Here is a 13,722-nt window from a genome sequence, read left to right on the forward strand (position 1 = left end):
TTGTTTGTACTGGAATCAGATATTTGAGTGAGCCCTAACACATCTTCTTAGAAAGGGAGCCCCCCATAAGATATATTGGATCATTCATCTGACACCCAGCTCCTGTATAAAGACAGAATGAAGAGAAACAGATACTGAGATAGGAATATTGAAGATAAACTTGATTATTTAAAAAACAATGCAGAATTTTTAATTGATTGTATTTAGAAAGTTTCTTACATTAGTATGTTGAAGCATATATAAAATTTTCATTTTTGCGATAGTTTCCTTTAACCTGCAGCCCTGTGTTGGCTCCAGATTAAGTACAAAGGAGAAAAGGACTATCATTAGGTAGATGCTTCATAGTCAGCATGTATCCTTCAGCAATCATAGTGCAATTGCATGTAGTACATTCAGCCTCAGATTTACATAGCACCCCAAGGCTACCTGCTTTCTGGCCCCATAGTGACATTAGACGCAGAGTGACTTTGCACACATACAATATGCAGGGGGCAAGAAGCTTCTCCTTGGCTTCTTCAAGGTGCATTGATTGACAGAGTTCCTAGGACAGGATTTACTATATAATGAAGTACATTTATTGAAGTTCTTTCATTTTCCATAATGCTGATGGGCACAGTACATATAGTAATTGCACCAGTGCAGCTCCTGTGCTATACACCTTAAACTTTTTGTACTTTTTATGGTTCATCTGGCTCAAAGAATGAATTAGCATTTACAGGTGCTCCTAAAACATGCCTTATGGACATTGTTAAGGTTTAAGTCACCCAACTGGTATGTCGCTTCTTCCATAGAATGCATTTGCATTCACATTTGGGCATAGCTCTTTGTGCTCCTTCCTAGATGTGTAGAGATCAATGGAAGACACAGGGACTGTTAAACTGTCTCTTTAGCAATCAGAAAGATAGACTTGAAGGAGAATTCAACCCTTTAGCAAAAAAACCCCTACCCCACCCCACGTAGACCCTCCTCCCTCCTCCCCAAGCCTAACTGCCCCCCCAATGCTCCTTACTTTTTACTTACCCATTTTTTCTCCTTTAAGGTGGCCATAGACGTTAAGATTTTTCTCACCCTAACGATCAAATTATCGTGAAGTTAGTGGGCACCGAACGATTGATTGGTCATGTCTATGGCCACCTTTAATTCCAAAGAGCATGGACTCTTGGCCTATTGCCTAACTAACTTCTAACTAATATATATATATATATATATATACAGTATATATATATATATTTATATATATATATATATATATATATATATATATATATATATATATATATATATAGATGAAGGATCAACACTCATAATAAAGATGTATTTCGCATGAAATAAAACACTTTTCTTCACTATATGACAGTGAGTGCTGATCCTTCATCTATATATATCAATATTAATGATCGTGCACCACTAGCTCCATTGGTCTGAGGGTGGGTACTGTGGAACATTATATATATATATATATATATATATATATATATATATATATATATATATATATATATATATATATAAAAATAAAAATAAAAAAAGACCAGCAACACCACGTTTTTGTAAGTAGAAAAGTGTTATTGCATATGTAACCGACGTTACGTTTCGGTCCCCTTTGGGACCTTTCTCAAGGTGAAACATGTGCCAAACAATTCACTGAATAAATACACTCCCCTCCCAAATGCAAACAGGAAGTGACCCTTCAGTAATTAGCATATAAAAACAAATAATAATCCATGTGCTAAAGTGCTAGTGCATCCATAATAGACAGCTAACATCAGCATCTCCTGATTAATGTGAAGTAACAATAAAGTGCTTGAATTCGTATAAAAAATATCCTAAAAACATGTGGGAATGTCCATATAAAAGCTACTGTTATGCCATGTAAATAATTGCACACATTTTATAATTTACATAATTTTAAATAGACACATTTTTTTACAGCATGTAACCCCAAGGAATCCCTACCAACATTTATAGTATAATTTAAAGTACTCTACAAAGTGCAACCAGAATTATAAAATTCGACATCATCTCAATGGTAAGAAGCTATTAAATTGAAGGTAGGTATTCAATCCTCTAGGAGCCACACTGTCAAGTTCATAGGTCCAAAAGGCCTCACGCTGGAGCAATAAACGATCAACATCTCCTCCCCGTGGGGGCGTTGGAATGGAGTCTATCGGCATACACTTAAAAGCTGCAATAGAATGTTTAGCGTTTAGCCAGTGCTGTGCTACCGGCTGTTTGGATATATCCTGTTTTTTTGAGTCCCCCTTAGGTTTAGGATCCAAAGCTGCCCTAATTGAGGAGCGATGCATACTAATGCGCTCTTTCAGTTGTCTGCATGTCTTACCGCAGTACACAAGTCCGCACGGGCATTTGATTATATATATCACATTTTTAGACGTACAGGTTAGCCTGTCTTTTATCTTGTACGCTTTGCCTGTGTGTGGGTGAAAGAACTGGTTGCCCGTTATAAGTGTACTACACATACTGCAGTTGCCACATCTGTACACTCCAAATCTACCTGCCAATACTTTGGAGTGACAAATGTATTTGTTAATTGGATCCGTCTGTGTCAATAGTTCCTTGAGGTTCCTGCTGCGTTTATAGCCAAAAGAAAAACCGTCACTTACCAGTTTGCCCAAGTCTGGATCCGTTGCAACAATTGGCCAATTCTGCAAAACAGATTGCTTGATTAGAGGTGTATGTGGGCCATAAGTTGTCATATAAACCAATTTGTTTTTTTCACCATCCCCAACCTTCCTAGAGTCTCCTATATTTTTTAACACTGAGGCTCTATCCAATGCTAGTGCCCAAGACTTTGTTTCCTCTATAAGGGCTGCGGGGTAGCCCCTTGCCAGAAAGTCACTTGCCATATCTTGTATTGCCCGTTGTCTCTCCTGCTCCTCACTTGTAATCCTTACGGCCCGCAACATTTGTGACTTCGGGAGAGATTTTAGGAGGTGTTTAGGGTGGCTACTGTTAAAATGCAGCAGTGTATTTCTATCCGTGGGTTTCCTAAATATTTTAGTATGTAATTGGCCACATTGCTTATATATAGTCACATCCAGAAAATCAATTTTCTCAAAATCATAATGCAGGGTGAAGCGTACAGTACTGTTGTGTGAGTTGAGCTCCCCAAAAAATATATATATACATATATACAGTCTGTAGTGGAGCACTCGCAATGTATACAACCACCTGGGTGCTGGTTATAGCATAGCATTACAAACAGAAATAAAACCGCACTCCAAGGTCTTGAGATGATGAAAAAAGTGACAAAGTTTAATTCAACGTTTCGGCACGCTTAACTCGGGCCGTCTTCAGGAAGTCAAACAAAAGTCGGCCAGATCTCGATCGGATGGGACAGAAAATCCCGTTGGATCGCGGCCGCATCTGTTCGTTGATGCGGTCTCGCGATCCGACAGCCCGTTTGCCGAATGCTAGGATCCGATCGTTGGGCCCTAGGGCCCACGATCGGATCTGCCCAATATTGCCCACCTCAAGGTGGGCATATTGGAGGGAGATCCGCTCGTTTGGTGACATCGCCAAACGAGCGGATCTATCCATGTATGGCCACCTTTAGAGTATGTAGAAAACCATACCATTAGTACTGGCTTGGGGTTTGGGACATTTTAAATGAGAACCAGTACTTTATAACAGTGCTTCTTAAAGCGTCTGACTTAAGGATGCTCAACTGCAGAGGAATTCAGAATTATATGTCACAAAGCCAAGGGCCTGTTCCTTGCCATGGCATTTGCCTGAGAGCTCAAAATATATCTATGGGTGAATTTATCATTATTATGATTTAGGGTCACTGCAGGTTTCCTGATGGATTTGAACTTTGCTGGAATTTTTAGAAACTGGTAAGTGGTTGAACAGGCCATTACTATCAATTAAACAAAAAAAGTATTAATCAAGATTTAAGATGAAGTTTTATAGGTCGGTAAACTGCACACAAATATCAAAACGGTTTACATTTATTATATTGCAGAAAAAATGTTCAATTCCCTATGTGCATAAATATAGCTGTTTCTTATAACAAAAATAATTTCTGTTCTTGCATTCCAACAACTGCCTCATTGTAGCCTTTAACAAACATTGCAGTCTCAGTAGCCTTTGAATTACTAATGCAAAGCCCACTTCACAGCTGTGTGATGTTCTAATGGCCTGGTGTTAGCTTGTTATCAAGTCTGTGGATAAGCATACATTATCAGAGCCTTTAACCCAGAAACAGAGGCAATTCTATAGCGCTGAGCATCAATATTAATGTAATTTTTGGGGCTGCAGTTTCTGTCAGAGTAAATGGCACTGCTGAAATGTAAAAGAAAAAGATAACATTTTAAATATAACATGAGTAATGTCAGTTCATGTGTTTTTTTTAGCAGCAATAGATGAAAACATTTGGCATAAATATTTCACATTTGATTTATTCTGAAAATTAGAGTGTGCTTGCTGTTTCAACTATTGTTGTAGATACAGTACATGGTGGGAATATTTCTTGTTTTAGCAGATGTAAACACACAGTATTTAGGAGGAAATTAAAAAGAATACATGCTTTTATTTCTGCAAATGCCTCACTGTTAATACATAGTAACATAGTAAGTTAGGTTAAAAAACATTCTCAATACATTACCCTTTTATGTTTTATGCTGAATGGTAGTACATTAATAGATAGACCCTCTTACCTTCTGTCCACAGTTACTTTCCATCTTATACATGTCATTTCCATCTCTGTGGCAAGGTACATAAAATGATTAATATGCATTGCATGAAGAGAAGCCTGATTTGCATATATATTTTTCAACACGTGGCTTAAATATATGTGCAGTCAATATTGCAGCATTTGTTATTAAATTAGTTGAACTGGACTAGACACTCTACTCTTACCTTCTGAGTCATTTTCAGTACTAATATGTATCATCAAGAACTAAGCTATGCTTCCTGTTAGGCAACCATTTATGCATTTGTAAACGTTTGTATTTGTTGACCATTTTTTTTCGTTCTTATCTGCAGGTTTATCTCCAAAGAGAATTTGATTCCACCTGAAGTATTTTCAATTTAAAACTGGGGTAATGAAGTCAATTCTGGATGGCCTTGCAGACACCACATTCCGGACAATTACAACTGACCTTCTTTACTTGGGGCCAAACGAAGTTCAATATGATGACTCAAAAGGAGATATATCCTCCAAACTGGTCTATTTTCCTCAGAAGCTGCCTCTGTCCTCTCTGAGAGGTGACCCTTTACACGAAAAAATGACTATAATAGATGATCCCCTGTTGAGTATCCCTTTGGATCAAATAAATGCAACTGATTTTTATAATAAATCAATCATCTTCAAAGACACTGATGACAATGTACAATGTGGAAAAAACTTTATGGACATGGAGTGCTTCATGATTCTTACCCCAAGTCAACAACTAGTAATTGCAGCTCTTTCAATAATCCTGGGCACATTCACAGTCTTGGAGAACATGCTAGTTCTGGTTGTCATCGTGCAGTCTCGAAGTCTAAGATGTAGGCCCTCCTACCACTTCATTGGCAGCTTGGCAGTAGCTGATCTGCTTGGCAGTGTAATTTTTGTCTACAGCTTTGTTGATTTTCATGTTTTTCATCGAAAAGACAGCCCTAATGTTTTTCTATTCAAACTTGGAGGTGTAACAGCCTCTTTCACTGCCTCTGTTGGCAGTCTTTTCCTTACTGCAATAGACAGGTACATATCCATACATAGGCCAATGTCATACAAAAGAATAGTCACAAGGACAAAGGCTGTCATTGCTTTTTGCATGATGTGGACAATTGCTATTGTAATAGCAGTTCTTCCTCTGTTTGGGTGGAACTGCATAAAGCTGAGATCTGTTTGCTCAGATATTTTCCCTCTAATCGATGAAACATATCTAATGTTTTGGATCGGTGTGACAAGTGTTCTATTGTTATTTATTGTGTATGCATATATGTATATATTATGGAAAGCTCACAATCATGCTGTTCGGATGCTTCAACGTGGCACACAAAAGAGCATCATAGTGCACACCTCAGAAGATGGAAAAGTGCATATTACAAGACCGGACCAGACTCGCATGGATATTAGGTTAGCCAAGACCTTGGTCCTAATCTTAGTAGTGTTAATCATTTGTTGGGGCCCTCTTATGGCAATCATGGTCTATGATGTTTTTGGAAAGATAAACAAGACTATAAAGACAGTGTTTGCCTTCTGCAGCGTCCTTTGCTTACTTAATTCAACTGTGAATCCTATCATCTATGCCCTTCGAAGTAAAGACTTGAGAAATGCTTTCTGTAGCATGTTCCCATCATGCCAGGGGACTGCACAACCTCTTGACAATAGCATGGAGTCTGACTGTCAGAATAGACATGTAAATAATAGTAATGCTCACAGAGCAGCTGAGAGCTGCATTAAAAGCACCGTTAAGATTGCCAAAGTTACTATGTCTGTATCAACAGACACATCTGCAGAAGCAGTATAAGTCAATAGTATTGGTTAAAGAACCACACACAAGTTGTTTTCCCTATGAAATTAGGAATTTCACCATTCGATAGATTAAATTAAACCACTTGGATTACAAACATAAGTATATATGTCAAAATATTCTTTATCAAAGGGTTTCCCAACTCCAGTGCTCAGTGAGCTTCAAATGAAACTGATTTGATTGAGTAGTTTTTTTTCGAGACATGCCTACCTGATAGACGTTCCCTTGTTCTTATATAAGGATATTCTGAGAACCTACACTGCACTGCTTGGCAGGAGAACTAGAATTGAGAAACCCTGCTCAGTGATACCCCCCAGGCTTGAAGAACACTCATTTTCTTAAATAAAATATTTTTTGATTATATATAGTTTCTTTTATTTTGAGAGATGTATTTAACAATTAATATATAGATTTACATTTTTTAAGGATTGTTCATAGTCTTTGAAATCTTATATGTGATCTTTATGGACTTCTGCCTGGTTACACATGTATTGTTTTTTGTCAAATTACAAAAAAAAGAAGACATGTTAAGGTTTCACTAGAAGCAATTGCAATACCTCACACGTCTAAAATGACACCTACTCTTTTCAGAACTGTAAAAGTAAAAGCAATGCTTCTTCTTCACTGCTAAGCAGAGGTGGGATTTCATTATCTGTAATGCTAAGGGTGAGTTTGCTATTTTCATACAATGGATGGAAAAAGCCTTGATTGGTTGTTGACTTTGTCATATGAATATGGAGTCAATTTCAAAACTGAAGAATTTCAGCAAACAATATCCCAGCCAGCAGGCATGGTCGTTTATTTAATTGTACAAGGTGATATCTTGAAATGAAAATATCTTAACTGGCACATGGTAAAAAAAAAAGAAGAAAATATATGACACAATATTTTACATATCTTTGAATGAGATGAAATTATTGACTTCTGCAAAATGGACATTGCTGGCACATAAACTGTTTGCAAAGCTACTGAGTAACAGCAAGGTAGCCATTGTTGTGTATTTTACTGTAGAAGTAGGTTTGACGTCAATAAAAAAATGGTATCTGTATGTGCTCCGTATGTGCACATATAATCAACAAAAGTCGTCTTTTAGGGCAGAGAAAGATGCAAAGATTCTGGGAGATCTAGTTGCCCAGCGACTAATCGCCGAATCTTCGTGTCTGTCTCTGCCCTTAATGAGGTTCAACCTGTGATTTGTTTGTCAGTCAGTGTTATGTGCATGTATGTCTGCTAGTAGTAATGACTTTGTAAATAAATAGGTCTTAGTGTTATAACAAAAACAAAAAAACACTGATTAGATTTTTTTTAGCTATTGCTATTGTTGCACAATTTGCACATGAATTCAGTTTCTAAAATTTAGTTTTCTTGGGGTATTAATACATTCATTGTTTAAAACATTTAATTTATGTGATTTAGTACTGAATCTTCTTTGAGAACAAAGTTCCAAAACAGTATATATAGGGCACAATGCCTTTGTAAATCTGGACCCCCTGACTTTTATTCAATGCTGGGAGCTGCTACTCAACTTCACGAGAAGAGCCACAGTCTTAAATGTGTCACTAATTAACATTAGCTAAAAGATCATACCAGCATCATCTTCCAGCTAATTTCATAATACCAATTTAGGTAATTTTCCACCTCAACTTTTTACAGTGCTTGTCTTTCATTTATGTTTAACAAAACTCACAAAATAGTGTTTGAGTTTGGCTGAATCACTTTTGGAAAGTTCCACATTGAAATACAGAAACCTCTACAGAACAGCTTATATATATTTATATACAGTAGAGAGTATTTTGGGACTGACCAAACAATGGCTAGAAAATGGCAAATCAAACATTCCACTTATAAAATCAAAAAGTTACTATGCTTTTCAAGTCCAGTTGATCAGTTTGACAGTTTTAGTGAAATGCGGTATAGGTATGGGACCTGTTATCCAAAATGCTCGAGACCTGCGGTTTTCTGGATAACGTATCTTCCTGTAATTTGGATCTTCATACTTTAAATCTACTAGAAAATCATGTGAACATTAAATAAACCTAAATAAGGATTCATTATACCTTAGTTTAGATCAAGTACATGGCACTGTTTTATAATTATAGAGAAAAAGGAAATTATTTTTTAAAATTTGGATTATTTGGATAACATTGAACCAATGGGGGATGGCCATTCCGTAATTTGGAGTTTTCTGGGCAAATTTTTACATGGGCATGAACCAATGGCAACCAATCTGTGATGTTTTATTTTTTGGGCCAATTGAAAGGGAAATTTTTCATTGGTTGCCGTGAGTTATTGCTCAGGTGTAAATGTGTTTAGTGTTAATAAATGAGCCCAAGAGATGTATATGAGTCTAACTAAACATACTTAGGATAAGTCATGTAGGTTTTGTGGATGGCTACTCATGAGCTTATTGTCATATGATTTGCAACTCTTAACCTTGGCTGTAGTTTCCCAGTGCCAAGTACTAGTGGGAATGAGCAGGGTCCATGAGTAAATAATGAAGTTGATATTCCTTTGGTCCTCAGCCCACAGACATTTAGAGGCACATTTATCAAAGGTCGAATTTCAAATTCATGTGAGTTTTTAAAAACTCCCCTAAACTCTTATAAATTCAAAATTTGACAAATGGAAATTTATTAAAAATATTTATTTTTTAAATAAATTTGATTCGAAATTTAAAAAAACTCGATTCTAGTTTTTTCTCTGAAAAAAACATGAATGTCAGGAAGGCTGCAAACAACTCCAAATTGATCCCTGGACCCCTCCCATTGACTCAAACAGCAATTCAACAGGTTTTATGTGGTTTTAGTGATAAATCTGCCCCTTACAGTTGTCTCTTTCAATGTAACTTTCCATTTAACTTAATAGATGACAATAATGCATGTGGCTTATCGTGGATTCCGTTGCTTTAGGTTGCAATTTTCCCTTATGGAAGTTACAGGTCTTGCTTGTCATTAGCACATAAAACTGATTTGGCCCTGCAGGTCCAGGACAAAAGAGAATGAAACAAATAGATTATTATTAATGTTATACAGCTGAATATTAAAGAACTATTGAATATTTTCAGCTATTATATATTTTCAGATATGTCTGCAGATATAGCAAGATAATATCTATTGGTAATAATAAAAGGTTAAATTTGGTTAAATGCATAACACAAAATAGATTGTGGTTAAATTGTGCCCAAAATGTTAACTATTAAAACAGCTTTCATGTTTATTAGGTCAGTTCTACTACTGATACCTTCATTACTAAGGGCAGTAATATTTTACAGCAAACCATACCCAAACATGAAAAGTAAATAAAACAGACTCAGTTTTGCTCCTGTCCCTTACAACATAATATATACAGCAAAGAGACTTTGCTTAGCTTTAATGTTGGTTAAATTAACTGGGATTGATGATGTTCTTAATAGCCTAAATTCCAAACTGAATGTTCTCTGCAGTAGTAGCTGTTGGAGATGATGTCCATCTAACCCACCTACACACTGCAGTAAGCCAAGGTGAAAGCACATTGTGCATACCATTTTTATACACAGCCACTCATTCATTAATTACAGCTTGTTTTTTTAGTGATTATCTCCTATACATTTGACTGTTAATAGAAAAAAACATCCCAGAGAACTTCTTCTGTACCCACTGCACTGCTATTCTTTCCCATAACTCTCAGCCTTCACATGCCCTGGATCTATGGTTGTAGATCAACTTTAGCTACAAAGCTATGGTTTCCTTTACTGTGTATTATGAGGGATGAGGGATATAAAGGATGCTTAATCATTTTGTTGTTGGATTACAGCTGGGCGTAATCATACTTCACATGATCATGTGAAAAGCAATCTTGTTGGAGAACAAAGTTTACCCTGTAATTATTGGCCTCAGGGTAAGCCCTAACAGCCAGGAGTACAAATATATGTTTATTCTAGTGCAGAACCTTGCCACAATTGGGATGGTATAGGACAGTGATCCCCAACCTGTGGCAGAGCAACCTTTTACTTCCAAACACCTTAGATGTTGCTACTAGTGGCCTAGGTGCTTATTTTTGAATTCCTGGCTTCGTGGCAAGTTTTGGTTGCATAACGACCACGTGTACTGCCAAACAGAGCCTCCTGTAGGCTGCCAGTCCACATGGGGCTAGCAAATAGCCAATCACAGCCCATATTTTGTACCCTCAGGAACATTTTGCATGCTTGTGTTGCTCCCCAACTCTTTTTGCATTTGATTGTGGCTCATGAGTAGGAAAAATGGGGACCCCCGGTATAGGAAGTGCATTGAAGGAAAGCTACCAAATGTTCTACAAACAGATACCAGTTTTTCTATACTTGAAATGCTAAAATCCAACAGAACAGCCTATAAGGCTGGTGTGAAGAAGTTGCTTACCAAATGTCTTGCTCACTGTGATAAATTGATAGAACTGTACACAGATAAAATAGAATAATAGATATACACGTGTTCCTGTATGTGGCACATTAAACAAAATGGGTCTGTTATAAGAAACTTAAAAAGTGTTGATCAAATTCCTTGAAAATAATCCTTATCGAGTGATTTGTGTTTGAAGATCTAAAGAAAGAACATTAACTAAATACCACTCAGACACTTAGGTTCATTAAATGCACAGGTTCACTTCTTTTTTTCATTAGTTTAACCAGTAACAAAGCTAATTTGTTAGTTGTTACTATGAGTTTCACCGGTTTTTCACTCTTGCGTTAAACAGTAAACAAGCAAAGTAATTTAAAAAGCTGCGGCCTTCTAGTTGATGAGAGTATCTCCCAGAATCCTGTTGGCAATTTAATTTCACAATGTTTGAAAACAACTGATATACAGTAATAGTCTTTAAATTGGAGTGACCTACTAAGAATGTTCAAAATGCCAATGTAGGCTTTAGAAATCTGATATTAGTTAAAGTGCTTAATACTATTCTTAAAGTCCATGAAATAAAATGGAATAAGCGATCAAGAGCCATTTTTGGAAACTGTCTTCTTGTACATGCAACAACACTTTTGCAGGCTGTTTTATACAATAATGATTTAAACTTTATTTAAGAAAATCAAGGGACAATGGGGCTGTCTGGCACTAACATAGTGCTAATTTATGTGACAACTGATGTTGTTTAAAAATATATATTGTTATCACCACATCCTTCACTCATTTCATTTCAGTTTCTTTTTGTTTGTATCAAGTTCTTAAAGGATCTGGTAGACTGAGATTATTATATGTTAAGTAAACAACAACTTGCCTATGAGTTTGTGTAAACTGTTAAATTAAAAGCATCTGCCACCACCAAATTGTACTTAGCCGGCAGGTATATGGCATATGGATAGTTTGTTGTTACTTAATAGCAGTGATATAGGAACATACTATATATCTTGCCATATGCAATAACCTTACATTTTTATTTATTGTTAGTATTCATTTAATTATATACTGTAGACGTGTTGAGAAGTAGCATTACTATGTTTAGTGGTTATGTACAATGTAAGGGTACAAAAGATCTCATTTACTAAAGGAATGCAAAGGGCTCAAAGTTGTTACAGTTTTGCCATGGTTTTTTTCCATGTTAAATGCAGCCACCATAATCAGGTGCAAAATGTTTTGGGAGAGCCAAGAGACACAAAGGGGCAGATGTATGAAGGGTCGAATATCGAGGGTTAATTAACCCTCGATATTCGACTAGGAACTAAAATCGCTCGACTTCGAATATCGAAGTCGAACGATTTAGCGCAAATCCTGCGATTGAACGATCGAAGGATTATTCCTTCGATCGTTGGATTAAATCCTTCGAATCAAACGATTCGAAGGATTTTAATCCAACGATCGAAGGAATATCCTTCGATCAAAAAATCCCAGGCAAGCCTATGGGGACCTTCCCCATAGGCTAACATTGACTTCGGTAGCTTTTAGCTGCCGAAGTAGGGGGTCGAAGTTTTTCTTAAAGAGACAGTACTTCGTACTTCGAAACGGCACAAATTCACCCATCACTAGGGAAGATATACAATCAGTTTTTGGAAAACAAAATCCCATTGCAGTTCTTCCCTGCTGCTTAGCCATTTGTACCATTTGGTGCTGGCAAAATTATAGTTCAGACGCAAATCAATTGCTGGATAAATTATCTAGTGCAAGTGATTAGTTGGATGATAGCAGTTCTGAGTACTACCATGCCACAGACCAGAATGGAGTTTAACTACTCAAAGCAGTCAACTTATTCTGAGGAATTGACACCGATTTAAGTTTTTTTTAAAGTGTCAGCTGATTAAAAATGTTCCTGGTTGTATGGAAAATGAATGACACAATTGCTTGATCTATCAAATCAGGCTAATTTAACTCACTCAAGACATCTGTTTATGTAATGCAAGTGTGTAGACGTACATTTTAAAAAAAATCAAAGTATTTCAATTATAAACATGAAGCAGCATAAACATTCAAGGGCCTTGTCAGCAGAGGGTGTTATCTTCATTCTTAATGACTGCAGCATGGAGTCAATGTGTGATAGAAAACTAAATTTGCTTTGGCTAGCTGAGTGGATCACATCATTTTTGTAATGCACCAGTAGCTTACTGAGGAAATATGGTCTGTGCTATTGATATTTATTTTGTATGGTGCTCATAACACAACGTGATGGTGGAACAAGACAACGCAGAGGCCTAGTGCAGGTATATTCGTAGGTGCCCTCTCATATAACATATATAGAAATGAATGAGAACAGCAGTATTTTTAGTCTTATCATTAATGCTTATCTAATGTTTATGGGACACCGGTTTGACTGTCCCTGTTACACCAATGGCTGTTTCACCTCTGACATCATCAAATCACAATTATGTGTTTGCCTATAAGATATAGTATACTGTTTACTTTACATTTCTTATTCTAATTGGTTGGCTTTACTGACTAGTGAATTGTTTGTTTGAAGCACATATGCAAGACTTAGTGGTGGACATGAGGGTAACTACTTCTGGTGTCCTGTGAGGTGCCTTAATCAGGACATTTTCAACAAAGATTGTTCCAAGCACACAGTTTCTTTGGAAAAAATGTTATTTAAGGAGGGTAGTGACCGATATCTACAAGACTACAATGCACCTTTCCATATATACACACATACACAAACAGGTGCACTGCCATCCCTTTTTATTTTGTAAGGAGAATTGCTGTAGAAGTAATAGTTGCATTTTGCATTTCCATTTGTTACTTGTCTGCTCATACCATTCATATTTTGTGTAAATATAGATTCTGAAAATGTATATTTGTATCAT

At 36.5% G+C, this 13,722-nt stretch overlaps 1 protein-coding gene across 1 annotated transcript in view; it reads left to right on the forward strand.

Annotated features, from left to right (window-relative positions):
* The window catches only part of cnr1.S (cannabinoid receptor 1 (brain) S homeolog), a 38,961-nt gene extending 32,118 nt beyond the window's left edge, over positions 1–6,843 (forward strand). Inside the window, exon 2 of the mRNA XM_018264217.2 lies at positions 5,008–6,843. Coding sequence (XP_018119706.1) covers positions 5,067–6,479 — 1,413 coding nt within the window. The 5' untranslated portion in view covers positions 5,008–5,066 and the 3' untranslated portion in view covers positions 6,480–6,843. The remainder of the gene's footprint in view (positions 1–5,007) is intronic.
* The last annotated feature ends 6,879 nt before the right edge of the window (positions 6,844–13,722 follow it).

Source organism: Xenopus laevis, chromosome 5S, assembly GCF_017654675.1.
Source record: "Xenopus laevis strain J_2021 chromosome 5S, Xenopus_laevis_v10.1, whole genome shotgun sequence".
Classification (NCBI taxonomy): domain Eukaryota; kingdom Metazoa; phylum Chordata; class Amphibia; order Anura; family Pipidae; genus Xenopus; species Xenopus laevis.